The sequence below is a fragment of the Perca fluviatilis genome, chromosome 5, assembly GCF_010015445.1.
Source record: "Perca fluviatilis chromosome 5, GENO_Pfluv_1.0, whole genome shotgun sequence".
In the NCBI taxonomy this organism is placed as follows: Eukaryota; Metazoa; Chordata; class Actinopteri; order Perciformes; family Percidae; genus Perca; species Perca fluviatilis.
The window spans coordinates 12,816,250-12,842,445 of NC_053116.1; the positions used below are offsets into that span (position 1 = coordinate 12,816,250).

At 39.5% G+C, this 26,196-nt stretch overlaps 1 protein-coding gene across 23 annotated transcripts in view; it reads left to right on the forward strand.

Moving 5' to 3' along the window:
- The window catches only part of LOC120559236 (RAP1 GTPase activating protein), a 48,453-nt gene that overhangs the window by 21,307 nt on the left and 950 nt on the right, over window positions 1–26,196 (forward strand). For 5 of the 23 annotated variants that reach the window (XM_039800795.1, XM_039800799.1, XM_039800809.1 and 2 more), the window contains 23 exons: window positions 332–425; window positions 9,310–9,345; window positions 10,483–10,530; window positions 10,998–11,036; window positions 11,210–11,401; window positions 12,896–12,999; window positions 13,444–13,522; window positions 13,616–13,669; window positions 14,122–14,205; window positions 15,193–15,293; window positions 15,460–15,589; window positions 16,509–16,664; window positions 16,750–16,821; window positions 16,946–17,032; window positions 17,150–17,290; window positions 18,737–18,868; window positions 20,205–20,282; window positions 21,255–21,364; window positions 22,146–22,265; window positions 22,463–22,598; window positions 23,069–23,189; window positions 25,049–25,128; window positions 25,910–25,957. In XM_039800795.1, the coding sequence (XP_039656729.1) occupies window positions 332–425; window positions 9,310–9,345; window positions 10,483–10,530; window positions 10,998–11,036; window positions 11,210–11,401; window positions 12,896–12,999; window positions 13,444–13,522; window positions 13,616–13,669; window positions 14,122–14,205; window positions 15,193–15,293; window positions 15,460–15,589; window positions 16,509–16,664; window positions 16,750–16,821; window positions 16,946–17,032; window positions 17,150–17,290; window positions 18,737–18,868; window positions 20,205–20,282; window positions 21,255–21,364; window positions 22,146–22,265; window positions 22,463–22,598; window positions 23,069–23,189; window positions 25,049–25,128; window positions 25,910–25,918 (2,203 nt within the window). In that variant the 3' untranslated portion in view covers window positions 25,919–25,957. Of the gene's footprint in view, window positions 1–331; window positions 426–7,096; window positions 7,437–7,810; window positions 8,068–9,309; window positions 9,346–10,482; window positions 10,531–10,997; window positions 11,037–11,205; window positions 11,402–12,895; window positions 13,000–13,443; window positions 13,523–13,615; window positions 13,670–14,121; window positions 14,206–15,192; window positions 15,294–15,459; window positions 15,590–16,508; window positions 16,665–16,749; window positions 16,822–16,945; window positions 17,033–17,149; window positions 17,291–18,736; window positions 18,869–20,204; window positions 20,283–21,254; window positions 21,365–22,145; window positions 22,266–22,415; window positions 22,599–23,068; window positions 23,190–25,048; window positions 25,129–25,909; window positions 25,958–26,196 lie in introns of those variants that run through there. The other 18 variants (XM_039800798.1, XM_039800801.1, XM_039800814.1 and 15 more) reach the window with 15 other exon arrangements.

Here is a 26,196-nt window from a genome sequence, read left to right on the forward strand (position 1 = left end):
GGTCTTATTTTGTTTCTTAAAATATCAACCATGTCAGATTTCACCACTTTATGTGCTTCACTTTCTAGAGATAGAAATATAAAAAGAACTTCTCAGTAACACAGAATCACAGGATCATTTAGATCATTTAATCAAAAAATCCTAATTTCAATGGCAAGAAATCTCTCGGGGTTTAGGACCATTGCAATGCCTCGGACCTCAGTCCATTCTGTTGCTCAAAAAAAGACAAGCGACATTTCCTGAGGCATTCCTTTTTTGTTGTCCTTTTGCTTGTTCTCAAGCTGAGTGACCTTTTCTGACTGAATGCTCTCTCACATCTGTCTGATTGTAGGAAACAAGATGGGAGTGACCCTCGGATTTCTGCAACACTAGAGCCCCAGCTGTTCCAGCCTACACTCCCGTACACCACGTCACCATTCCACAAGGTAAGAGGAGAAGAAGCGGTGTGTGTGTGTGTGTGTGTGGGGGGGGGACCTCTGTGTGACCCTTCTCCGATCTTCTTTGTTAGGTGTCTCTGCTCATCTTGTTTCTACACCTGCTTCTTTCTGGAATACACTTGCTCGGTGTTCTGTCTGTATTTAATCACTCATGACTGTATTAGACTCTGATGATTATGTTCGCCTGATTCAATTAATACAAATCTATTTTTAGCAGGAAATTGTCAGCTTGATGACAATTTCTCAATCCAAGCCTAACGAGTCTAATTCCGTGAAAGCAAACAAAACGCAGCACCGTCAAAAGACACACTTCTTCGCCCCCACCATCACATATGATGTGTCACCGAATTGAAAAGGCAGTAACCAGTCTTTGAGTTGAGTTCAATTGTTATCCAGTTGTGTTTATGTCATCCTTTGCAATGAGCCAGTTTTACTTCAGTGTCGGTTAAAAATAATCATCTATTTTTGTAGGCTTTTTATAAGGGTAAGCCAAAATGTGCAGATTTCTGCTCTTCTGAAGTGTGTGTTTTAGTCTGCTATTATAGTTAGTTTCTGCCATATATTTTGTTACATTCACTGCAAGAGGGTGTCATTCAGTTTCTCTCCGCGTTCACTGAAAGATTTTTTAGCATTTATGAATCAGCATAGCTTGATCTATTTTTTTTTTCTCTTCAGAGGAAATCATAACCGGTAAGACTACTTTTCTATGATTGTAGATTCAGAATATAAATGGCAGAGCGTGAGGAAATCATTTCAATACATTTATTTAGATTATCACAGTACCTATCATATCCATGTTGCTGTCAGAATCTGCATGGCCACCTTTTGGCATGTCTTATCGTTATAATGAACGACTGATGTGGAAAACCTGCCAGGGATATTTTGGGAACTTAGAAACTGAACAAAGCTGAGCTTGGTGGTGATTAAAAGTGGATACAATCTCATTCACGTCAGATTGGTTTTCATAAGTTCTCTCACACTTTGGATGGGGCTTACGCTTCTGGCAATCTGACTTGATCTGAGTAGAGCAGTGGGAGTTGAAAGGGAAAGGGATTAAAGGAGAATTTGGAGCTTGGGTTGTCACCCCTGATCCCTGTAGCACACACCATCTGTAGGTGCCGCAGACTTACAAGTAGTCAGACATGAGGAGAGGATTCTTTTGAAACTTCTGTGTTTACAGATTCCATGACATGGAAGCCGAATACAACCACTAAAAGCACTGATGAAGTTATTCCAAACTTGGCTCATATCATAAACATCCTTGAGGAGAATCAGCAGAGTTGGTTTGTAATTGGACAGAAGAAAACACTTACTTTTCTGCACTCTGTAAGGTGCCAGAAGCAGTGAAAATGCACTTTAATATTAATATTTGATCTCTGTAACCCCATTTTATTCAACCTCCTTTGACCTGGATGTATATTTGATGAAGATATTGAGGGACAGCATGTTAATGTGATGTAGTATAATACAGGCTTAGTGGGGCAAGACTCAGAGGGGAGTATCACTATAATCAGAGCCCTGCCAAAACCAGGTCAATCTGCAATTAAGCCCACCAGCTTTTATGGTCACTGCCTAATTCAAACTACACTGCTACAGTATGCTTAGTCGTGGAAAGTAACTACGTACATTTACTCAAGTACTGTATAGGGCACTTGTACTTTACTTGAGTATTTCCATTGTATGTTACTTTTTACTGGAAGCCAGTATTGTACTCTTCATTTATTTGACAACATCAGTTACCAGAACTAGTTAGGAGTTACAGATCCAGATGCTTTTTAATGCATCACTAATTATAATTCCAGTGATATAATATATATTATGCTGAAATGGGACATATTGCATAAAGATTACTTTTACTTTTGGTACTTTATGTACATGTTGATGCTAATAATTTTGTACTTATACTTTTAATAATACTTCAGGACTTTTACTTGTAACAGAGTATTTTTTACACGTTTTGCTGTTTTTACTTAAAGGTCCCATATTATGCTCATCTTCAGGTTCATACTTGTATTTGGGGTTTTTACTAGAACATGTTTGCATGCTTTAATGACACATTATTTTTCTCATACTTTCTGTCTGAATATACTATACCTTTATTATTCACCCTCTGTCTGAGACGCTCCGTTTTAGCACCTTTCTCTTTAAGCCCCCCTACTGAAAAAGCCCAGTCTGCTCTGATTGGTCAGCGTTTCATGGTCTTCTCCCTCTTGGCTCTCAGAGTCTCTGCACCATCATTGCAGCAGGGGAATGACTGTAGCAACACTTTCTATCTATATATAGTGTAGTTGTGGCATCACAAATGCACCCCAGCCTGTTTTTATAATAACAAAGACATGAAAATCTCACTTTTTACAATATGGGACTTTTAAACGCACAATATGTAACTTTCTGACGCTATCAAAACAATGGATGGTAAACACGGACTTTTGACGTTGGGAAGTTGCGTGGAATTATGGGAGTTGTAGTTTTTATTGTTAAACACCATCCCAGATTAAAATGCATCTGCTCATGAGTTTACCCATTCAAGTTTATTCACGTTACGTTTAGTTCTAATAAAATAACTGCAGTTTCCCCAACCTAATTAATCTTTCTTGATTCGATTTGTTTTGGTAGCTGACCAGTTAGCTAGTGGGCCAGCAAGCTAACATTAGCCAGCAGCTAAAACCACACTATTACAATATACACTCACCTAAAGGATTATTAGGAACACCTGTTAAATTTCACGTTAATGAAATGATCTAATCAACCAATCACATGGCAGCTGCTTCAATGCATTTAGGGGTGTGGTCCAGGTCTAGACAATCTCCTGAACTCCAAACTGAATGTCAGAATGAGAAAGAAAGGTGATCTAAGCAACTTTGAGCGTGGCATGGTTGTTGGTGCCAGACGGGCTGGTCTGAGTATTTCACAATCTGCTAAATTACTGGGATTTTAACGCACAACCATTTCTAGGGTTTACAAAGAATGGTGTGAAAAAGGAAAAACATCCAGTATGCTGCAGTCCTGGGGGGCGAAAATGCCTTGTTGATGCTAGAGGTCAGAGGAGAATGGGCCGACTGATTCCAGCTGATAGAAGATCAACTTTGACTCAAATAACCACTTGTTACAACCGAGGTATGCAACAAAGCATTTGTGAAGCCACAACACGCACAGCCTTGAGGTGGATGGGCTATACCAGCAGAAGACCCCACCGGGTACCACTCATCTCCACTAAAGATAGGAAAATGAGGCTACAATTTGCACGAGCGCACAAAAATTGGACAGTTGAAGACTGGAAAAATGTTGCCTGGTCTGATGAGTATCGATTTCTGTTGAGACATTCAGATGGTAGAGTCAGAATTTGGCATAAACAGAATGAGAACATGGATCCGTCATGCCTTGTTACCAGTGGGCAGGCTGGTGGTGGTGGGGTTGTAATGGTGTGGGGGATCCCTTTCAACTTCAGAACTGCCTTAATTCTTTGTGTGATTGATTCAACAAGGTGCTGGAAGCATTCTTTAGAAATGTTGGCCCATATTGATAGGATAGGGTCAAGTATGATGTTCCTAATAATCCTTTAGGTGAGTGTATTTCACATGTCAATGTCACCTTTTGGATGTTTTCAACACCGGGGCGGACATGGCCGTTGTCGGCAGCAGAAGATCTCCCAGCTGCCCAGAATTATCTTCCCTTTCACTTTGCTGTAATCTTAACTAGTGGTTTTGGTGCTTAACCCACATTTTGTCAGCTTAATTTAGCTAATTGTAAAGACAGCTAAATTCGCCAGGGAGGAGATTTTCGGCATGAACACCCGTAGCGCTAACGGAGACGTAGCTTACGTTATGGATGGACGCTGTTCTGACTCGTGTGCCTGGGTCTGATATGGTCTGTTTCCCGACGCTTCATTAAACGGCCGTTAGCATCGTTAGCACCCGCCACTGGCTGGGTTCGGATTGCTGTAATGATAGTGGCTGTGAGGCAGACCAACCGGGGTGTGCTAGCTGGCTAAATTAGCATTAGAATAGTCGTCTATCTATACAGCTAACATTAACGTTACTGGTGAACTTATTCGTGGGTTAGCCTAGTGCTGTTAACCGTGGTCAAAACAAATAACTTTATGAACGTGTTGAACGATGTTGTAATCTCATAATGTTACCCACTAAGCATTAGCATTAACGTTAGCTACTAGTCAACCAGCACATTGTAGTAACGTTAAGCTGGATCAATATTGAAATGTATCAATAAACAAGGTCTCGGCTATATTACTGTGTTGCAAAGTGGCATGTAATTAATCACAAAATTATGCTGTGTGGCAAAAACAAGCAGAATTACAGTTACGAGTATTTCTTTCTGTGACATTGTATGATTTACAATTACTCTCAAACGTATCACCTGGGTGCCCGTGTTTTGACGGAAGTTATGAGTAACTAGAGCACGTGTCAAACTCAAGGCCCGCGGGCCGAACCTGGCCTCTCGCAGATTTTGATCCGGCCCAAATATCAATTTAGGTTAAAAATAGCCTGGTTATGCCAAACCAAAAAAAACAGGAAACTGTTTATCTTGATTTGATAAATTATATGGAGGGAAAAAAAGCGACAAAAGTGTAAAAAAAGCAAAAAATGTAAAAAAAGCGACACATTAAAAAAAGCGACAAAAACGTTGGAGAAAGCCGCAAAAAGACAGAAAAAGCAACAACATTTTTGAAAATAAGCTACAAAAATGCAACAAATTCGACATGCAGTAAGACAATCAAAGATATTTCACTTTTTCAAAATAAAAGAATGTCAATAAACTCTACATGTCTGGCCCTTGATGTGATTCTTATTTTCCAATGTAGCTCTTAGTGAAAGTGAGTTTGACACCCCTGAACTAGAGGGTGAAAGGTTATAGAGAGCCGAAGTCACGCCCCTTCCGGTGGACCTCATTGGACCTTAACTCAGAAAAAATATGAACGGTAGTGAACGGGGAGAAGCAAATCATTTTTTTATCCCGTTTGAATTGAGCCATGGATTACAAATATGATGTTCGTCAATTTAAAAGAGAATTTTTCAACCGAAGAAAGTCTCAGTTAGCTGTAGGTTTGTCATAGTACCACTTAGTTTAGTGTGAAACCGCTCAGTGAACTACATCTCCCGTCTCACACAATTAACGTCACCTAGCTTGATGCTCGGCTTCCTCGCTAGCTAGCTAGCTTAGCTCTGTTCCACAACACGTGTAATGTTATCTTACCTGCTGTGTTTTATCCAGTCAAGTGTTTTAAGCAGAGAAGCAAAAGATCAAGCGAGATCCTTTGCTCATTAGAGTAACGTTACATCCCCGGTACGATACACACAGACATCGTAGCTTCAGCGAGACGTAATCCATGAGACATTGAAGTGTGTAGTCTTTCTAATTACGTATTTTCACAGTCTTATACTTCAACAGTTTAACAATAAACTGAGACTTTCTTCGGTTGAAAAATAATGTTTTAAATTGACGAACATCATATTTGTAATCCATGGCTCAATTCAAATGGGATCAAAAAGTAATTATTATCTCTCCACTGACTCTCATTCATATTTTTTCCGAATTAAGGTCCCATGGACCGGAAGTAGAAGGGCGTGACTTCGTCTCTCTATATGATGCCATTGACAGGTGACTAAAGGAAACGTCCCATGTCAAAAATAAAATAACAGATTTCTCTGGGTTTGAAATTTGGTGGAAACATTTGGGATAGTAAGAACACAACTCAAAAAAATATGTAACATAGGTATTGTCGTTTTAGTTTTAATGCAGAAATGTTACATATTGTACCTTTAAGAAAAAGATCTGAGTAGTTTCATCACTGGCAATACTGTCATATTAATAATGTTGCATATTACACAAACAGACTCAATATAGTCAACATTTTCAGAGTTTAAATCACAGTTCCTGATTGCAAGCTAATTCAAAAATATAATCTTCATACACATAACACTTAAAAAAAAAAAAAAAAAAAAAAAAAAAAAAAAAAAAAAAAAAAAAAAAAAAAAAAAAAAAAAAAAAAAAAAAAAAAAAAAAAAAAAAAAAAAAAAAAAAAAAAAAAAAAAAAAAAAAAAAAAAAAAAAAAAAAAAAAAAAAAAAAAAAAAAAAAAAAAACTGCATTTTTTGTAGACGTGTTACTCATAATTTTATTAGCTTTTGCTCTGATAATACCTTTAAGCACTTAACACTAAATTTATGTATGCTAGCCAGGCTCCCTGTGGATCCCCACACCTCCTCCTCTCTGGTCATCTCTGCCATATATTTTTTCTGCTAAAAGGAGTCAGGTTTCTGTTTGTCTCCACTTTGGTTCCATTGCAGTTTGTGTGTTTATTTAGATTCCTTTGCAGACTTTTGTCTCCTTTACTCTATCCATCTCCTTATTTTCCATATCATTTTGTACACAGCTGATGATCGCTGTAGCTTTAAACACTCATTTTATATGTTTTATATGCCCATAGTTCCTCCATGAACCGGAGATTGTTTAAGGACATGTCTATTAGAGTAGAAGAGTTGGACCGCACCCTTGGCCACCTGTCAGGATAGGGTGATAAAGAAAGAGGTGGATGATATGTGGTTTGATTATTCTCCTGCACTGCTACGCAGTGACAAAGAAGGATCAGATGAGGACAAGACATCTAGCGTTAGTCAGAGGATTACTGCTCTAAACATACAACCTGAGACATAAACTTGATAATGTTATGTGTTTAGAGCACACACTGGGAAAGCCTGTGGATCTTGTCTTCCACTTTGTCTGATCCAACTCTGTCAGTCATGGTTGCAGTCGGCAGGGATGCAGCTTTACCTTGGGTGTCACAGTGGGACACAGTCAACTGTTAATTTGACAAAGGCACAGCAGTCAGAGAGCGAGTTTAATCCAAACCTGTTGAAGTCAGTTGAGAAGTCTTTTGAAGCTGCAGGACGCTGGTTTAAGAGAAGTTAATAATGGCTGATAATCATGGCAACCACTTCAATGCCTCAATGGTGACAAAGGCACACTGGAAGAAACCCAGCCATGTAAGTAGCTTTACTTTAGAAACATGCTGAATGGAAAACATCACTGAATTGCAAACTACCGAGGACATTTACAAGCCTTTCTGCAGAGGCTTAGACAACTGCCTCTTTAGACTGAAACTAAAGTTGCGAATGAAAAAATCTGACAGTTGATGTTTTTTGTTTATTGAACTGATGAGCTGAAGAGAAATGCAATGCAGGGGACCATTTCTAAACAAAATAATATTTAGCTCAGCTCCTAATCTCTGGTTAATGTTGTTGAAGCTGGGGTTATTTACTTTCAGGGTTTGTGGCAGACTATTGTTTGCACATGGTGGAGGACTTTACTCATACTCACTGAAAGCTAAGACGAGATTGCTCTGTACACAGACTATGCAGGCTTTACTGCTGAACCTTTCAGCCTCCACTTGAGTATTCCAAACTGACTATTTTATGGACTGTTGTAATTCACCAGAGTCGTCATGCTCAAGTGATGCGTGCGAGTTTTGTATGTGAAAATTTAAGGGACTATTATACCAACAGCTGTGGTTGGGATCTAAAGAATTAGGCAGGTTTTTAGCGTGGAGAAGTCGTTCTGTCACACATGGCTGTGTAATAGTGTGACGAGCCACAAGAGATCCCATGCTGCTATCAGGTAAAATGTAAATTCAAATAAATACAAGTAAATATAAGGCTCTACTCTGGTGTTTCTGTGAGTCATGTGAACAACTGACACTGTACAGCACTGAGTAATGGCACAAACTGAATGACAATGTTCAATATTTGAAAGAAATGTTTTAAGCAATTAACCATGATGTTCTGTTTAGTGTCCTTCTCTTTAGCAGCTGAAAAACACAGTTAACACTGTTTTATCACTTTACTAGGTCATGAATCTTTGTAATTTTATGTCAATTGCTGATAAACGTGAATTCAATTCAGTTTTTTAAAGAAGAGGACAGTTCACATTAATAAAATGCATGGTTATACATGGGTTAAACATGCCAGAATTAGCCAAAAGGCTATTTTTCATCTGAAGTCCCCTGGCCTCGATGTTAAAAAGGCTTTTTTTTATGCAAAAAAAAACAACAAAAAAGCACAACACAATTCGAATAGATGACATATTTCCACTCAGCAACATGTCACATTACTTCTGTTTGGGGTTTCTGAGTTCCCCAGCTGGTTGAATGCAGAGGATTGTCATCTTCTCTATATCTATGATTAGTGTTGACAGTACCTTTAATGCAGCACTAGCCCAAAATCCCAAAATAAGTCTATCTGGATTCCTGTCCTTGGAGTTTAATAACTTGTTCATGAAGTTTAACAGGGAGATTGACCTCTCTAGAGGTATAAATCACCTCTGACACTATGTAGAATAACATGCATTTCTTTGCACATGAAATATTTGTTCATAAATAACCTAACGTACACTATTTCCTTATTTGGTGTAATAACAATGTTTCATGGTCCTTTCATGTCATCTTAATGAAATATTCAAGCCCAGTTTGTGGCAAAGGGAAGGGTTACCACTTCAATAGTTGTCCACATAAGTTTAGAAGCAAAAAGAAACTTATTTAAATTTACACATACAGCAGTGGGGTCTGTGTGACCCCAAACAATAAGGAAGTGAGGTCAACAAAGGGTTAAATGTTGTTTTCTGTTGCTGGATGGAGTGTGCTAAACAGGGTTGAACTCTAATAATCAGACACACTGCTATATATATATATATATATATATATATTTATATAAATATATATTATATATATATATATATATATATATATATATATATATATATATATATATATATATATATATATATATATATATATATATAAATTAACCTCAGCACCCAAAAAAAATGAACTCAGAACATTTCATCTCACTCTCCTCTCTCCAGACTCCAGATTTATTTGCAATGATTGAAAAGATACAGGTAAGATGACGCGTTAATCTTCGTATTTTTGTCTCGGCTTTCTAAGCTGTACTCACCAAGCAACTAACCAGTGAGTGTGTCTCTTCTTAATGCTGCAGTAATTTGGCCCTCTCCTCGGCTACAATACTTCTGTACATTCTGTACATGAAGCATATTGAGTCTGGTTATTTCAGAGGAGACTTGTCAGAGCATTATATGTGTTTCTCAGCTGTTAACATTCTGGTTGTAACACTGGCTGACAGCGCAGCGCAGTTTTGGAGGTTATTATCTCACCTCCAAAACTGTCTCCTGGTTTCTGACCGCTTTGAAAGAATGATTTTTAATCATGTGATCCCACACTTAACAGGTTTTATGATAGAGCTTATCGAAACTTTATAATTCTAATAATGTTTTTGGTGCATTAGGACAGTCATAATAGCTTTCAGTGACCACAACATCTTTCCCATCTGTTGGCATAACTTAGTATTAGAAAAAGAAAATCCCTCTTCTACCGGGGGTGTGATTCATGACTGTGTTTTTTCCACAGTCAGACTTATGTATCAATGCGATGTGTCGTATTCTATGACGCCAGGCCCAGGCGCCATCACCTAGCCCAGATTTAGTATCACTGCATCTCTTTCTCTGCGTTGTTCCTCTCTTTTACACCACTCAGGTCCAGTGGGTGTTTCAGTGTAGGAGCGTCACTTAGCTCAGCATCTTTTTTTAATCCCTGGCGTCTTATTACCACGCTTCTTCTGTGTGCTAACAGACGTTTCAGTCACTCCCAAATGCCTGCTTTTTAGCATCCTTTAATTGTCTTTCGGTATCTGCTCTCTGTGTGGGTAATGCATCTCTTTCTGTATCTTTCCATCTGTCCCACTCTGACTTTGCTTGGTTGCCTCAGCCTGCTGCATATGTCTTGGGAAAACTGTATCATTATGTGATGGGGTTGCTCATTCTCTCTAATTTTGTTTTATTGGGGTCTTTTAGGACATGATTGTTATGTAAATTGTTTTGTATGTCGAATCATATGTTTGAATGTAGGTATTTGTGTTGACTTCTTTGAAAGCAAGTCCAGCCGCTGTGTCGATTACTGAGCGTGCCTTTTCTCTCTCTCTCTCTCTCTGGGTTTCTTATCTCGTCCTCTCCTCTCTCTAGGGCAAAAGGATGGATGAGCAGAGGTGCACCTTTCCTCCCCCACTCAAGGTACAACTCTCCATGTAGAGACACAGTATTATTCACATGGCGTGGTCATTGTCTCACGACTGCTCAGCCATATCTCGCTCTGCCAGACAGGCTGATTACTTCTGCACACCGGAGCACAGTGTTATTCATAATGCAGCGCGATGCTCTCAAGCCTTGTCATCATTTTTATACCAACAGAGTTAGGATTCAAAATCACACACCTCTGATGCTACGCTCTGCAGATGGAAATGGTGAAATATTAGCAACAAAGATTTTAACAGGCTATAACGATAATTTAATGCAGTATTTTAAACCATCAATGTGCCAAATAATGGCAATACTTTGATCAAGCAATGCATTGATTCCTAATTCCTAACAGTTATGCAATTACTCTGAATCAGTGTCCTTTGGGAATACAGAGTTGGACACTGTGGTTGTTTTTATTCTTTGATGAGAAAACAAAGCTTGTTTTCCTCTATTTGTTTCAGACAGAGGAGGACTACATTCCATACCCAAGTGTCCATGAGGTAGGATGATGATGTGCTGCAGTAGCACTTTTCACCATTTGGTGTTTGTGTATCAGGTGTATTTGGTGTTTGTGTATGTTCAGTTACATTTCATTTGCGTCCCAGAATGACTTTCACATTTAAACCGTTCTGTTTCTGTTTCTCAACCTTTGTTATATTGCATTTTTGGGCAGGTGTTGGGCAGAAAAAGCCCCTTTCCTCTCATCCTCCTCCCGCAGTTTGGGGGTTACTGGATCGAGGGGACTAACCATGAGATGAGTGACACAGTGGAAACAGAACAGCCGCAGCCTCAGTCTCCGAACAACCGCACCAAGCTGGAATGTAACACAACAGCTACGATCTTCCGGAAACACTTCCTGGGAAAGGTTAGCCACTTTGCCACAACACAGAGAGGACTTTTTTTTACACAATGTATACATTTACCTTTTAATTGCCATCTTGAAAAAGCAAACAATACACTGAAAAAAACAATATTTAGGACAATTTAAGCAAATTCAAAGCCTTTTATGAAAACACAATTATTAAGATTAAAACAAAGACTAGACAACATGGGCAAGACACTGAATATATAAAAAGAATAAAAAACAATATTAAGAAGAAAAAAAAAAGGGCTGGGGGTTGATGCCAAAAGTCCAGTACATAATTTCTTAACATGTAATAATGTTCATACACATACGTTTGTTTTTCATACTGAAACATTTCCTCCGTCTTCTTTCATGTAGTTGTAAATTCGCTCTTAACTCAAATGTATTTTGCTCTATTTTCCCTATTATTTCTTACCAGCTGTGGATGCATGCTTTAAAGCAGAAATACAAATTATATTAAAAAATAATTATGCAAAAAAGTTTATGTAAATATGTGTCATCCTTACACTGAATTTGTGTTGGTATTCTACCAAGTAATACAAAACCAAGCAAAACTAAAAGAATATAACTACATGAACCATGGTTTCATCTTCTCCAACATGTTGATGTCACTACTAAATTAAAAGCTATATTTAGCTTGTTAGATTGTAGTGATAGAACAGCACATCTGTATTTCCCACACGTTTTCTCCCCAGAAACTGGATGCAGTAATTGTATGTGTTGTTCGCCACCATTGCTGATTAGTTAAGCATATTATTAGATCTCCTTCCCATCTTAGCTCAGCTTGTACAACTTCATCTTGTCCCTGCTTTTAATTAGATTTTTCAAATGAGTTTGTTCATAGTTTTTCCCATGTTCAGTTTCTATGTTTGCAATCATGCAATGAAATGTAATCATAGGCACATGAAACAGTCACATTCATTGAACAATAAAGGCAGTTCCCCTATGTGTTCTAAAACTGCCTTCAAAGTGATGTTACTGAAGTCATTCTCATGACGCTTACTTCCTCCTCAAATGAGTCTCATTACTCTCATAGAATATTTCACAATCAATTTCACTTCTTGCTCATTATAGTAATAAAATGAATGAGCAATAAGCGTATCCCAGCAGAATAAACCACTAACAGCGACCAGACTCCCTGTTTGGCATCTCATACACCGTTGCTAATGAAGATGCATTTGGCTTTGCCACCTGTTCTTACACACTGATAATACGAACAAATTTGATCTGCCTGTAGTAGAAGAGCAACAGAAGAAGGATATGGAGGGTAATGACTAGAGAGCATGCACATGTGTGGTGTGTGTGTGTGTGTGTGTGTGTGTGTGTGTGTGTGTGTGTGTGTGTGTGTGTGTGTGTGTGTGGGTGTGTGGTTTGTTTTTGTGTTTGTGTTTGTGTGTGTGTGTGTGTGTGTGTGTGTGTGTGTGTGTGTGTGTGTGTCTGACTGTCTGTTTATAGACAGAAACTAATGGTCATATCCTTGTACTGTTCCCTCAGGAACATTTTAATTACTATTCAGTGGACAGCGCCCTTGGACATCTGGTGTTCTCTCTAAAGTACGATGTGATTGGTGACCAGGAACATCTCCGTCTGATGCTCAGGTAATGCTCATTACGAATACATGGCGCAGTACAATGTGGCTTCATTTACAGAGGAACATCTTTAAATCTGTTGTGTCTGCACATCAACATTGAATGTGTAAACTCATATATATGTATATATATTTTTAATATATGCAGATATATATGCTGAATAATCCACTTTCTTTGTTCCTAAATACCCAGTATTGACTGGATAAGTCAATACAGAACGGGTGTTATCATAAAAGTCATAAAGCGAGAGAATGTCAACAGCACTGTCATTTCCACAACAGAGTAACAGATGGACTATTTAGGCCAGCCAGTGGGTGCGGATGGAGGGAGGGTAATAAGGCAAAGAGAGGCGAGGATGGGGAAGTTGCACGTCGGTCCATACCAGATTTTTTCCCATCTGATCTCACATTATATGGCTTTGAAAACACACTGATTGTTTCATGACTTCACCAGGACCAAGCTGAAAACCTACCATGATGTGATCCCCATTTCCTGTCTGACAGAGTTTCCCAATGTGGTCCAAATGGCCAAGGTAAAAAGAGATGTTATATTATGCAGAGACTAATATGCTGTGATAGTATCAAACCACTTTGTAACATCCTCTCTCTCTTTCTTCAAATCTAAGCTGGTCTGTGAAGAGGTCAATGTGGACCGCTTTTTTCCTGTCCTTTATCCAAAAGTAAGATGTGGTTTGGTTTCAGTTGTAGCTGCTGAATGTGTCCTTACATACCATACGTTCCATACGTACCACACATCTGATAATTTAAATGATATGGCTGCAATTCTTTAAGTCTGTCTTAAGCCATTAATCAGGCGCCCACAGGGAACACTGTCTGGGAAAACAAAAAGAGGGAATTGAATAATAAAAACACGATAACTTGATTTGTCTAACTCAGACTGCTAAAGCTTCATGTTAGCTTCAGATAGACGTTTTGTGGATTTTGTCCCCCATCACTTACATTGTTAGCAAGAGATCTCTTAATGGCCTGTATAAACAGGAGCAATGGTTACAGCAAGCAACATCGGTTTTAGTGTTCATATGGGCAACTGACTATTGTTTTAAAAGACGGACTTAAAAAAAAACTGGAAACCTATCCGTTAATGTTTCTTGTATTTTTTTTTTTTTTACAGGCTTCAAGACTTATTGTCACTTTCGATGAACATGTGATAAGCAACAATTTCAAGTTTGGGGTCATTTATCAAAAGTTTGGACAGGTGAGCTATAAAGTTTGGATTTAAACTAAAAGGAAAGATGCAATTGTTTGATCAGAGACGGCTCTGTTAATGTGCAATAAATGGATCCTTTACATTAATTGTATCCAGTCTGTGTAGAATGATAATGTATCAAACATAACTATTTCTGATTTGTTTAAGGAAACTGATTATGTCTTAATTGTGTCTTTCAGTCCAGTCCAGCCCAGTAACTGTGGCTGTCATCAACATTTTTGAGGCAATCACAGCCCTCTTGTTTACTATGTGGGGGCAGAGGATCCATTGAATGCTTTGCTGAGGGCACTTGTAACTTTAAATGGAGATCTTAGATGGAGGCTGATTCCTTAAATCCTGCAGTAGTCTAAATACATTGTAAAAAAAAAAAAATTGTTAATAAGCCAAGGGCCATGTCACAAAGGCAATGAGGGCCCTCTGCTCATCCTTTCGGACATTTTCTATTCAAGGGGGGTGCTAAGTGGAGAAAGGCACGATGGTTAAGTAGGCTTATTGCATAGGGGAAACAAAACAGAAATACTCAGTAAGCAACAGAAGCTTCTTCTCAGGTCTTCTTTGTGTTGAGACAGGCTTTTGTGTAAATGGATGATCAACTGTCCGTCTCAGCTGATCAAAACCTATACATCTGAAATGCAAATGAAGGTTGTTTAAACCAGAGTGCCAAACACACACCGGAAGCACGCCACTTCCTGCATTCACTTATTGACCCGAATGATCTGTAGTAAAAAAAAAATAACACACACTTTACATAAAATACTCATCGTGCCATTGCTGGCACACTAGTATGCAAATTTGACCCTTTGTGATCCGTTTTCTTTTTCCTTCTCAGACATTGTTCTTACTGCTTTTGTATTTCTAATGCAGACATAAGTGCTGTTATTACTGGACACTAACATTGTAGCATACAGTACACAGTCTTCCTCCAAGCCTTGATGTTTATGAGTTTTTGTTATGTTTTGTTTTTACTGGATACAGACTTCAGAGGAAGAGCTCTTTGGCAACAGTGAAGAGAGTCCTGCCTTTGTAGAATTCCTGGAGTTTCTAGGAGAGAAAATTGAGCTGCACAACTTTAAAGGGTAAGGATCTATCTCTGGCTTAAAGGCACTATACTCTACCATACATTTCATAACATGATGCCAACCAAAATTCACATTCTCTCAGGCTAGCTAGAGGAATGATGGTCATGGTACTGTAGTGGGATGGTGGAGAATATCTTGTTAGACATGGTTCTGTTTTCTGCAGTTTCCGCGGAGGGTTAGACGTGACTCACGGGCAGACTGGCGCTGAATCTGTCTACTGCAACTACCGTAACAAAGAGGTCATGTTCCACGTGTCCACAAAGCTGCCTTACACAGATGGGGACACCCAGCAGGTACTGTAATACAATGCCAGACTAACACACCTTTCATGATTCACTGCAAGCAGTCAGACAGGTTCCCTCTGGTTATTGTAGTGCCATATTTTGCATGTCCCTCCCTGTTGTGCCAAACACCTGCAGCATATATTGGCAACAATACCCACTTGTAGTAAACACGGATCACTTTAAAGGTATGCTTTAGTGTCTGCATATGTGAGCAGCACACCTCCCTCACAGTGATTTAAAGCACATTGCTCACACGACCGAACATGTTCACACAAACACTGATTAATTAGCACAAGCTCTCACACCATTTGCTGTCGTGGTTCATACAAACACAGATGAGGCAAGGTCTACTGTATATGTTCAGTTTCCCCAGCTGTAATGGGTGTTGTTCGGCATTGGCTCCTTTGAGCCAGTCAGTGCTTGCTCAGGCTGTCATCAGGAGAAACAGCACTCCCTGGCGGAGTTTCACAAACTCACATGTATGTGAGACAGGGAGGAGGAAAAATAAAGAGTACGCACTTTATGAGGTTTTTTAACATTAATATGAGTTCCCCCAGCCTGTCTATGGTCTCCCAGTGGCTAGAAATGGCGATAGGTGTAAACCCGAGCCCTGGGAATCCTGCTCTGCCTTTGAGAAAATGAAAGCTCAGATCGGGCTGAACTAAGATGGCTATCTGGAACAATTCTGCTACTTATGTGGTCGCAGAGCAAGGTATGGCCTCTTTACTCATTGTTGAGAGAGACATCATGGCTTTCAAGCGACAAAGTAGACGGGTGCGACCAAGAACTTACCCCACCCAAATAGCATTCATACATATCATCCAGTGCTTGGCATCAGCATTCTTTCATCCAACTTTCTTGTATATTTGCATAAACTTAACTCTAAGTTAATTTGTCACAAGTTGCTATTGTGTCTGGTGTGTTGCAGTTGCAGAGAAAGAGGCACATAGGGAACGACATTGTGGCCATCTTATTCCAAGAGGAAAACACTCCCTTTGTACCGGACATGATCGCCTCCAACTTTCTCCACGCCTACATTGTGGTCCAAGTGGTCAACCCCTGCTCTGACAATGTTCTCTACAAGGTGACTTTTTTTCCCTCACTGTGGGCTGACTTTCCTTCTTTGTGATGTATACTTGATTAAACTTCATCTTACTGTTAATTCGTAGGTGTCGGTGACAGCACGGGATGATGTACCTTTCTTTGGCCCGGCCCTCCCAAACCCTGCTGTCTTTAAAAAAGTAAGAGAAAGATCATCTTTTATAACTAAACTTTTGCATCATAAGCCAGTGCACTTTCCCTCTCTTGGTCGTCATTGTGTTTTTCGAAATGATGTCTTGTCTCTTACCTCATCTCCATTTCCAGAGCCCTGAATTTCATGAATTCCTATTTACGAAGCTCATCAATGCAGAGTATGCCTGCTGCAAAGCAGAGAAATTTTCCAAATTAGAGGTAAGTTGTTTAAAAACAATTAAAACACTTCTGGCATTTTGAAAATATCCTTTGTTTCATTTTCCTCTCTCTCTCTGTGTGTGTGTGTGTGTGTGTGTGTGTGTGTGTGTGTGTAAGGAACGAACGAGGTCGGCCTTGTTAGAGACCCTTTATGAGGAGCTCCATGTGAACAGTCAGGCCATGATGGGTGTCGGAGGAGACGACGACAAGCTGGAAAATGGGAGTGCAGGAGGAGGGGGCTTCTTTGAGTCCTTCAAGGTAACTGGAGAGGCAGCAGCAGAGGCTGGGGGGTCAAACTGACAGCTTCACTTTCTGCAACTCTCTGCTTCAAAAAAACAACATGTTTGCATAAACAACGTCCTTTGTAATTCTTGAAATCTACATTTTAGTTATGCCAGCACTAACTTTGATAACTTTGACGGCAATTTGAGGTCAAGCTTAGATTTATCTCCATTAAAGTATTTTAGAAGTAGACATTTTGGGAATTACGATTATTGGCTTTTTTGCTGAGGGCTAGATGATAAGATTGATACCAGCTGTGTGTCTGCTAAATATAAAAGGGTTAGCTTAGCTTAGCTTGGCTTAGCGTATAGACTGGAAATGGGGGTAAACAGTTGGCCTAGCTCAGCTGGACTACATCTTTGGACAGGAGAAACCATATTACTCCCCGTCAAACCATAAATTGTCCTTTTTACTCTTTGGCTTTTGTATGGATTAAATCAAATTAGATATTATGTGTTAATTAGCGAGCATTTTAGGTGCCGGTACCTGGATCTTTGTGATTTTCACACATCTAGGCTAGCTCTCCCCTCCTGATTTTGATCAACTCTTGGCAAGAAAGCAAACAAGTGCATTTCCCAAAATGTCAAACTATACCTTTAAGTGTCACTATAAGATCATTATTACCGCACAGGAACAGTATCAGTACAGTAAAGTTGGCATCTACAGTAGTTACAGTAACCAGTTTTTGTACCAGATGTTTCTTCTGTGGATGTGAAAAAAAAGGGTGTCTTCTCTCTGGCATTCTCTCAGAATTGTTTTTATCTTTATGCAAGCTGTGGGCCGAGGGTTTAACTTTCTCCCTCTCTATCAATCTCTAATCATTTAAATGAAGAGAAGCTCTGCTGCTCTGTCCTGCTGGAACACACCACTCTTGGCTTCCCAGCTTTTCTTCCTCCTGCCTCCATGCTGTTTTGTGCTGCTGTGCTCTCCGCATGTGCCAGGGTTGAGTCACTAGTCCATTATTTACATGGTTCTGTCATCTTTGTATGTCATAATATCAAAGTGAATGAATAGATTTCTTTCACCATCAGATGCCTTCGCCTCTTCGCTCTGTCTGTTCCATGCCTGCAAAGAGGTGCACTGGGCTTTAACCTCTCCTGGCTGTGTTTAAACTCAGTGTTATCAGACTCTGTTATCTGTCAGCCACTTGGTCCTTCTACTTCCGCTCTCTTCTCTTACCACCTATTTAACATAATGACTCATTGGAACCCCTCCTCTGGGCATTAAAGCTTAGCAGTGTTCTCTGTCGCTTCCTTGTCTGTCAGGATTAGCATCAGGCCCAGCGCTCTCTGCCTGTAATGGTCAGTGTTCAGGGACAGCCCCGAGGCTCCTCTCGGCCTGTAACGCCGTACAGCGATGCTGAGTGGTCACAGGGGTCAGCGTCATCTGAATGTATCTCCTCCTCCTCGTCTTTCTCTGTAGCGGGTGATCCGCAGCAGGAGCCAGTCTATGGATGCCACGGGTCTTACTTTCAAGAAGCCGCACACATTCTCCACTAGCTTCAACAGCAGCTTTAACCACGAGCCCGCAGAGAGCCCCAAATTCCCAGGGATAGTAAGTACAGCCCCACTCCTCCTGGTCTTGAGTGAGGCCAGTCTCGCTCCCTCTGCCTCCCCCTAAGCAGTTCTACTCGAGTTCATGCCCCCTTCTCCCTCACTGGTCTGCTGCACTCACTTCTCACAGAGAAATGCTTGCGTGGAGCATATGTGCCTGGGTCTTAATCTCTGCTCTCACATTGCAATGGTTGCACATTGCCTGCCACCACAAGATGAAGTGACTGGACTCATATACTTGAATATTTCTAGGACACAAGGTGAACTTCTCCCCAGGGTTAAAACTGCTTCTAATGCTTACTGTTTTTATCTGTGTTCTCATTATTTAAATCCCCATGAGTCTGCATTGTTCTTAAGTTCTCACTTGAATTCGAATGAATGTGGGTTGAGTCCTGTGTGTGTGTGTGTGTGTGTGTGTGTGTGTGTGTGTGTGTGTGTGTGTGTGTGTGTGTGTGTGTGTGTGTGTGCGTGTGTGTGTGTGTGTGTGTGTGTGTGTGTGTGTGTGTGTGGACTTTTTTTTTATTGTGATTAGGAGCAAATTGCTATTTCTGTCATCAAAACCTTGTATCTCCAGATGGCATCTTTTTTGCAATTTTTTTTTTTGTTTATAGAATTGGTTCTGTAAACACTGTAAAAAGTTAAGTGTTACAAAATCCCTTTTCAACTCATAGAGAAGCTTTTCATCCTTCAGTCAAAAGTAAAACACACACTTAATTGTAGTTACAAGGTCTTTACTTAACAGCTGTGCATATGATTGCTTGTCTGATATACACTGTATATTTTGGGGGGCTGTAGGAAGGTATTTTTTAACGGAAATGTTCTGATTTGTATGGAAGTAAAAATCATTATGAAACACCCACATCAATACTCTAGTTCTAGTTCACATTTAAGATCGCCTTCAAAAATAACTAACCATTATTATTAACCAACATGCTATATTAATGAATGTAACTCAAGCTTGCTTTTTACCAATAACCCTGCCTTGATGTGAAACCTAATGTATAACATGCTGTAGGCCCTCGTCTGCTGTTTTTGTCTCCTCTTCATCCTCTTTCTCGCAGGCATATGGCTCACATAACTGACTCATCACTTCTCTATCCCATTCAGCTGCCTGTGTTGCACCCATGGAGCCAAAATGTCCCTTTTCGTATTCTCCAGTTAACACGTGCTTTGTATTTTGTTTATGAGTGCATGGAATCTCATATTTGTGTATATTCTCTCTCCCACCCCCACCCCCCTTTTGTCATATCTCTCTCTCCCTCTCCCTCTCTCTCACTCTCTTTCTGTCTGTCTCTCTCTCTCTCTCTTTCGGTGTCTCCTCTTCCTGTGTGGCTCAGTCATTGCTTGTCCCAGGCAAAAGTCCCAGTAAATATGGACGTCGAGGCAGTGCCATAGGGATAGGAACAGTAGAAGAGGTTCATGTCTAATTCTAACTACTCTAACTACTCCTTTCTCCTCTTTGCTCCTTTTTTTTGTCTGCATGGCTCCACTGCATCAAACACTTTTCTCTATACATTTCAGCACTCTGTATTTACAATAGTATGCACTGTGTGTTACAGACAGGAAGCATTGTATAAAAAGCATTATCTCAATCTGTGATAAAAACAATAGCAGATACAGATATTCTCCTCCACATTCTCTCATTAATTCATTGATTTGTCCTTTCCAATATTTGGGATTTTGCATAGACTACCATCTAGAAATCAGAAGAGATGAATAGCACATAGACAGTAAAAGTCATATTTGAAGGCTCCCTACTGACTCATATTGATTTTCTTTTATTCTCACTGTCCTATCTGCTTTACTGAAGTATGTGTTTTCCTTCTGTCATCTTTTACTCTTCTGTGTTTTAATTCCAGTATGCTTTAATTCTCTATTTGTTTCAAAATTATGAATATTAATGATTTAATGCCGCCTTACAGATAAATTATTATTATATATATATATATATATATATATATATATTAAAAAGCTCTTCCTGCTCTTTGAAGCCACATTAAGTTAAAAGGCTTTTCAAATTCTTATTTTGAGAGCTTTAAAGGGCGATTGAATGAACAAAGCCGTCGCTGAGAAAGCATATTTAGTGGTAAGCCATGGAACCCTTAAATCCATCTTTCATCTCCTGCCTTAGTGTGCTCTGCACTGGCTGAAAGACTGTCACCAGGGCTTGACATTAAGCCGATAAGTGCACATTTGAATTATTTATTTTTTTGTCATAGTAACAACTCAAAGGAAGCAATGCAATTTAAATGGTTAAGACAAAATAACTCTATTCAGTGATAAATAAATACATTGAGAAGCTTTTGAGATAAACTTAATATTACTCAAATATGTTTTCGATATTAGAAGGATTTTGACTCTGACTGTCTTTCCTCTCTCCCTGGCAGTCTTTGATTGTCCCAGGGAAAAGCCCAACCAGGAAAAAGTCTGGTCCTTTCAGCTCCAGGCGAAGCAGTGCCATCGGTATTGAAAACATCCAAGAAGTCCATGAGAAGAGGTGAGAAAAGAGTCTGGCACATGGTTGCTGTATTTATTTATAATGTGTATCATGTATCTTTTATCTAAAGCCTTGTAATCGCTAACTAATAGGGGTGGGAATCACAGGGTACCTCCTGAAACGATACACTACATGGCTCACGATACCCATCACGAAACAGCAATTTTGCGATAATCAATATATTGCTATACAATCCGATAATGATACATCATGATATCGGTCTAGCTATGAATACAAAATGCCTTTAAAAAGGTTAAGTGCAGGTTTTCTCTCTTTATTCACTGCAAGTCCAAACTGTTAGAGACAAGTTTTTCAGTCTGTAAATTAAAAAAAAATTACAGAACCATAGAGCAACTATGGGTCCAGACTTTGGACTTAAACGTGGCTGGGGCATCTGTAATTTTCCTCAAACTGCTGTCCTCCATCCCGTTGAAAACCTCTTCCTCTTAGGCTAGTTAGCTTATGGTCAAGTTTCCCTCATTCATGTGTGGAGCGCCACCTCGGTGAGCCATGAATTAGCAACGATGGGAGCAGGGAAATCTACTTTGGAGAGCCTTATTTTATTCATTAAAATATCTTCATTTAGCGCCAGCATATTGATTCTCTTATCGCACGAAGAAGGACGACATATTGCCGTATCGATATTTTGTCCCACCCCTACTAACTAACGTTCATAATTTACTATTTACTTCTTATCAGTGCATGTGCACTTATTGATTTTGTCTATGTTACACCCTATTTGCTTTTCCTGATATTTTGTACCACATTTCTCATGTTGCAGTCGAGAGAGCTCCCCAAATACACAGAAGACCCCTGACAGCGGTCACGTCTCTCAAGACCCCAAATCTGACAACTCGTCCAATCAGAGCTCCCCCGAGGTGCTTACAACCACCAAGAACAAGTGTGTATAATAAAATAATAACTCAATCACATGGATATATTGAAAAAAATCATAGAATTCATACCTTGTGTCGCCATACCTGTGTTTGTGTAACCGCTGGGCAATCCTTGGCTGTGGCAGCATGTTGAATGACTGTGTCCTATACATAAGATAAAATCAGGTTTGGCTGTGCTGGAGAGTGATAACCCAGGGTGTAGTTCTTATCTCGGTGGCAGGGCCCCATCCATCCCCGAGGGTCATGACCTCTCCCGCTCCTCCTCCAACGCTAGTAGCTTCGCCAGTGTGGTGGAGGAGAACGAGACAGAGGCCACAGAGGACTATGACACAGGCATGGTGAGTGCCCAGAGCATACTAAAAAGATCCACGTCACCCTGGACACGTTCTGTTTGAACTGCTGTTTCAGGACAGTTAAAACATGAACAAACACACTCAGAAACAGTTTTTAACAAAAAGCCATAACTGCACTGAAAGGATGAATCATGCAGTGAATGTCTTGTTTGTGTGGTATGCCTGTGTTTTGTGTTTTTACTTTCATTAAAAAAAATACCTCTTTTATATTTTTGTAGTGACTTATAGAGGCTCTTTTATATATTTATTTTTTTCACCTGCTTTGCACTTTTGCTAATGTGTTGCCCCGAAAGGACTGAATTAAATTTTGTTGTACATGTACAATGACAGTACAGGCTATTCTATTATATATTTTGCATGTAAGAAACAATACAAGTGCATATAGGTAATTGGCTTGTCTTTAAGTCTAATATACATGTATGTTTTGCTGCGTCTCTCCTCTGCACACTCTCCAGGAGAGTCTGTCGTCTGCCGGGACGCCACACAAGCGAGACTCCTTCATCTACAACACCTGGCTAGAGGACAACATCAGCAGCACCTGTACCAGCGGTCATGGTAGCTCCCCAGGTGAGACAGGTGGGAGGCTTGCAGAAGCAGGTGAAAAATCATTCAACACTTAAAAATGATAAGAGTCTTAAGAGGTTTGTAAAACATATAATGGCTACGTAACTACTAGTTTGCTCATTTGTATATTTGTTGATTTATTTGTTTACTTATATACTGTAAATACTTCCAAATATGGATAGGAAACACATAATTAACAAATGCACAGTGGTGGAGGAAGTATTTTCATCCTTTACTTAAGTAAAAGTACTAACATCACACTGTAAAAATTACTCTGCTATAAGTAAAGGTTCTGCACTGAAAATCTTACTTAAGTAAAAGTATGTAAGTGTAAGTATTACAGTAAAAGTCCTCAATGCAGAAAATGGCCACTTGCCAATTAAAGGTGCAGTAGGTAAGACTTATAAAACTAACTTTCTGTCATATTTGCTGAAACTGACCCTATGTTCCAGTAGAACTACATGAAGCAGGTTAAAAAAAAATTAAAATCTGGCTCCTCTGGCACCACCTACAGCCTGTAGTGTGATTTGCAAAAATCCACCACTCCCTGTTCAGATGCACCAATCAGGACCAGGGGGGTGGGGGTGTCTAACTGCGTGTCAATCACTGCTCAGGCACACGCATTCATTCTCCCTTGTGGGGGGAGGGGCTTAGGAGACCGTTTTGGGCTTTAGCAGAAAGGGGGGAGGGACTGAGAAGTTGTCGATGTTAAAACATTTTTAGCTAAGTCCCGGATCTTCACAATCCTACCTACAGCACCTTTAATTTGTGACACTTAGTGACTGGTGTCTGTGGAAGTTGCTATATGAATAAACTTGGCTTGCTTGCTTGCTAGCCTCTCCGGGAACCATCACCTTATCGTGGTGGAGGGGTTTGTGTGTCCCTATGAGCCTGAGGGCTGTGTTGCCTGGAGCCTGTCCTCAATGCGGCGGCCTGGGTTCAGTTCTGACCTGCGGCCCTTTGCTGAATGGCACTCCCCCTCTCCCTTTCATGTCTAAGCTGTCACAAATAAAGGCCTAAAATGCCAAAAAAAATCTTTAAAGCAGGCAACCCCTTTCATAAAGAGATTTCTTAACCAATGAAATACATTTTTAACATTTGCATTACATTTTGCACCAAAAGTGCCCAATATATATACAGTACAGTCCAAAAGTTTGGACACACCTTCTCATTCAATGTGTTTCTTTATTTTCATGACTATTTACATTGTAGATTCTCACTGAAGGCATCAAAACTATGAATGAACACAGATGGAATTATGTACTTAACAAAAAAGTGTGAAATAACTGAAAACATGTCTTATATTTTAGATTCTTCAAAGTAGCCACCCTTTGCTTTTTTTGATAGCGCTGCAAACCCTTGGTGTTCTCTCAAAGAGCTTCATGAGGTAGTCACCTGAAATGGTTTTCACTTCACAGGTGTGCTTTGTCAGGGTTAATTAGTGGATTTCTTCCCCTTATTAATAAAAAAGCAAAGGGTGGCTACTTTGAGGAATCTAAAATATAAGACATGTTTTCAGTTATTTCACACTTTTTTGTTAAGTACATAATTCCATATGTGTTCATTCATAGTTCATTCAACATTGCAAAATATTTTTATAAAATAAATATGAATGACCATAAATTTAAACCTTGTAATATTACAACCATCTTTTCAAAATATTCTGTAGCAAATACAATTTTTCATCTTAACTCATCAATGGATAAAAAAGGTTGAATTTTCATTTTTCAATACAAAGCAACAAATTATGTAGTCGCTCTACCTCGTTTTTAAAACACAATATACACAATTTTCTTCCATCTCTTAATATTCACGGATAACTGTGATTGGCATACATGACTGGTGTAATACACTGTTGACTTCTGCTCCAGGGCCTGGGAAACCTGAACGAGGGAAGGGGACGGATGTCCGTATAAAATTGGAACGACCACACGACCATCAGTCCTCATCGGTGAGTCAACACCACCCTGGACTTAACTAAAATCTAGATTACAAACCAGCCGCCTTTTTTTTTAAAGATTTTTTTTTAGGGCTTTTTCCTTTATTATTTCTCAGCTGAAGAGAGACAGGACATGAGGTAGAGAGAGGGTATGACATGCAGCAAAAGGGCCTTGGGTCGTATTCGAACCCTGGGCCGCTGCCAAGGACAGAGCCTACATGGAGCGCACATATCCAGTGAGCTGGAAAACTAGGGGTGGGAATCACCAAAGGCCTTACGATACGATATCATCACAATACTTATGTCACGATACAATATTATTGCGATTTTAAACATATTGCAATATTGTGCGATATATTGCAATTCATTAACTTTTTTCCAACTTCAAATTTTTCCCAATTTCAAATTCCCCAAAATGGGCTTTTGTCAAACTTCGTCAACATCTGTTTTATCTAAAAAGATACATTTCTCTGCTTGTTCATCTCACTTCAATTGTATTGCTGCAAAATCAGATTGTCAAGCAGACAAACTGACCAACACATACATAATAAAAGATCGATACTTGGCATCTGTGTATCGATACAGTATTGCCACAGAAAATATTGCGATACTATGCTGTATTGATTTTTTCCCCCACCCCTACCCAAAACCAGCTACCTTTAAATCACCTTTGTTGCTCTGCATGATTTTATTCTATTGATTCTTTTTAAATTGCTTTTTGTGTGCTGTTGCTGATGTTTCGTGCTTGTTCTTTGTTTTTGTTGTGTTGCTTTTTGTGCGTCTTTGTGTGCAGAACTGTTAACTCCACCCATCTGGTTGTATCCTGGATCTCCATCTTCAGGTTAGACTTTCCTCAGTACCCTCTCATAGTCCCATAGTCTGAACCCATGGATTTAAACTATGGACAGATGAACCAGATCTACTGTATATACATCGATGATGCTTGTGTACTGTATGTGTACAAGATATTCAGGTGTTTTCTGTGTTACTGTTTTAATCATAAAACTGGGAAATAAATAAAATCAAGAACTTATAGAAATTTTGGCATATAACTATTTTTAGTCAATAATATGAATAATG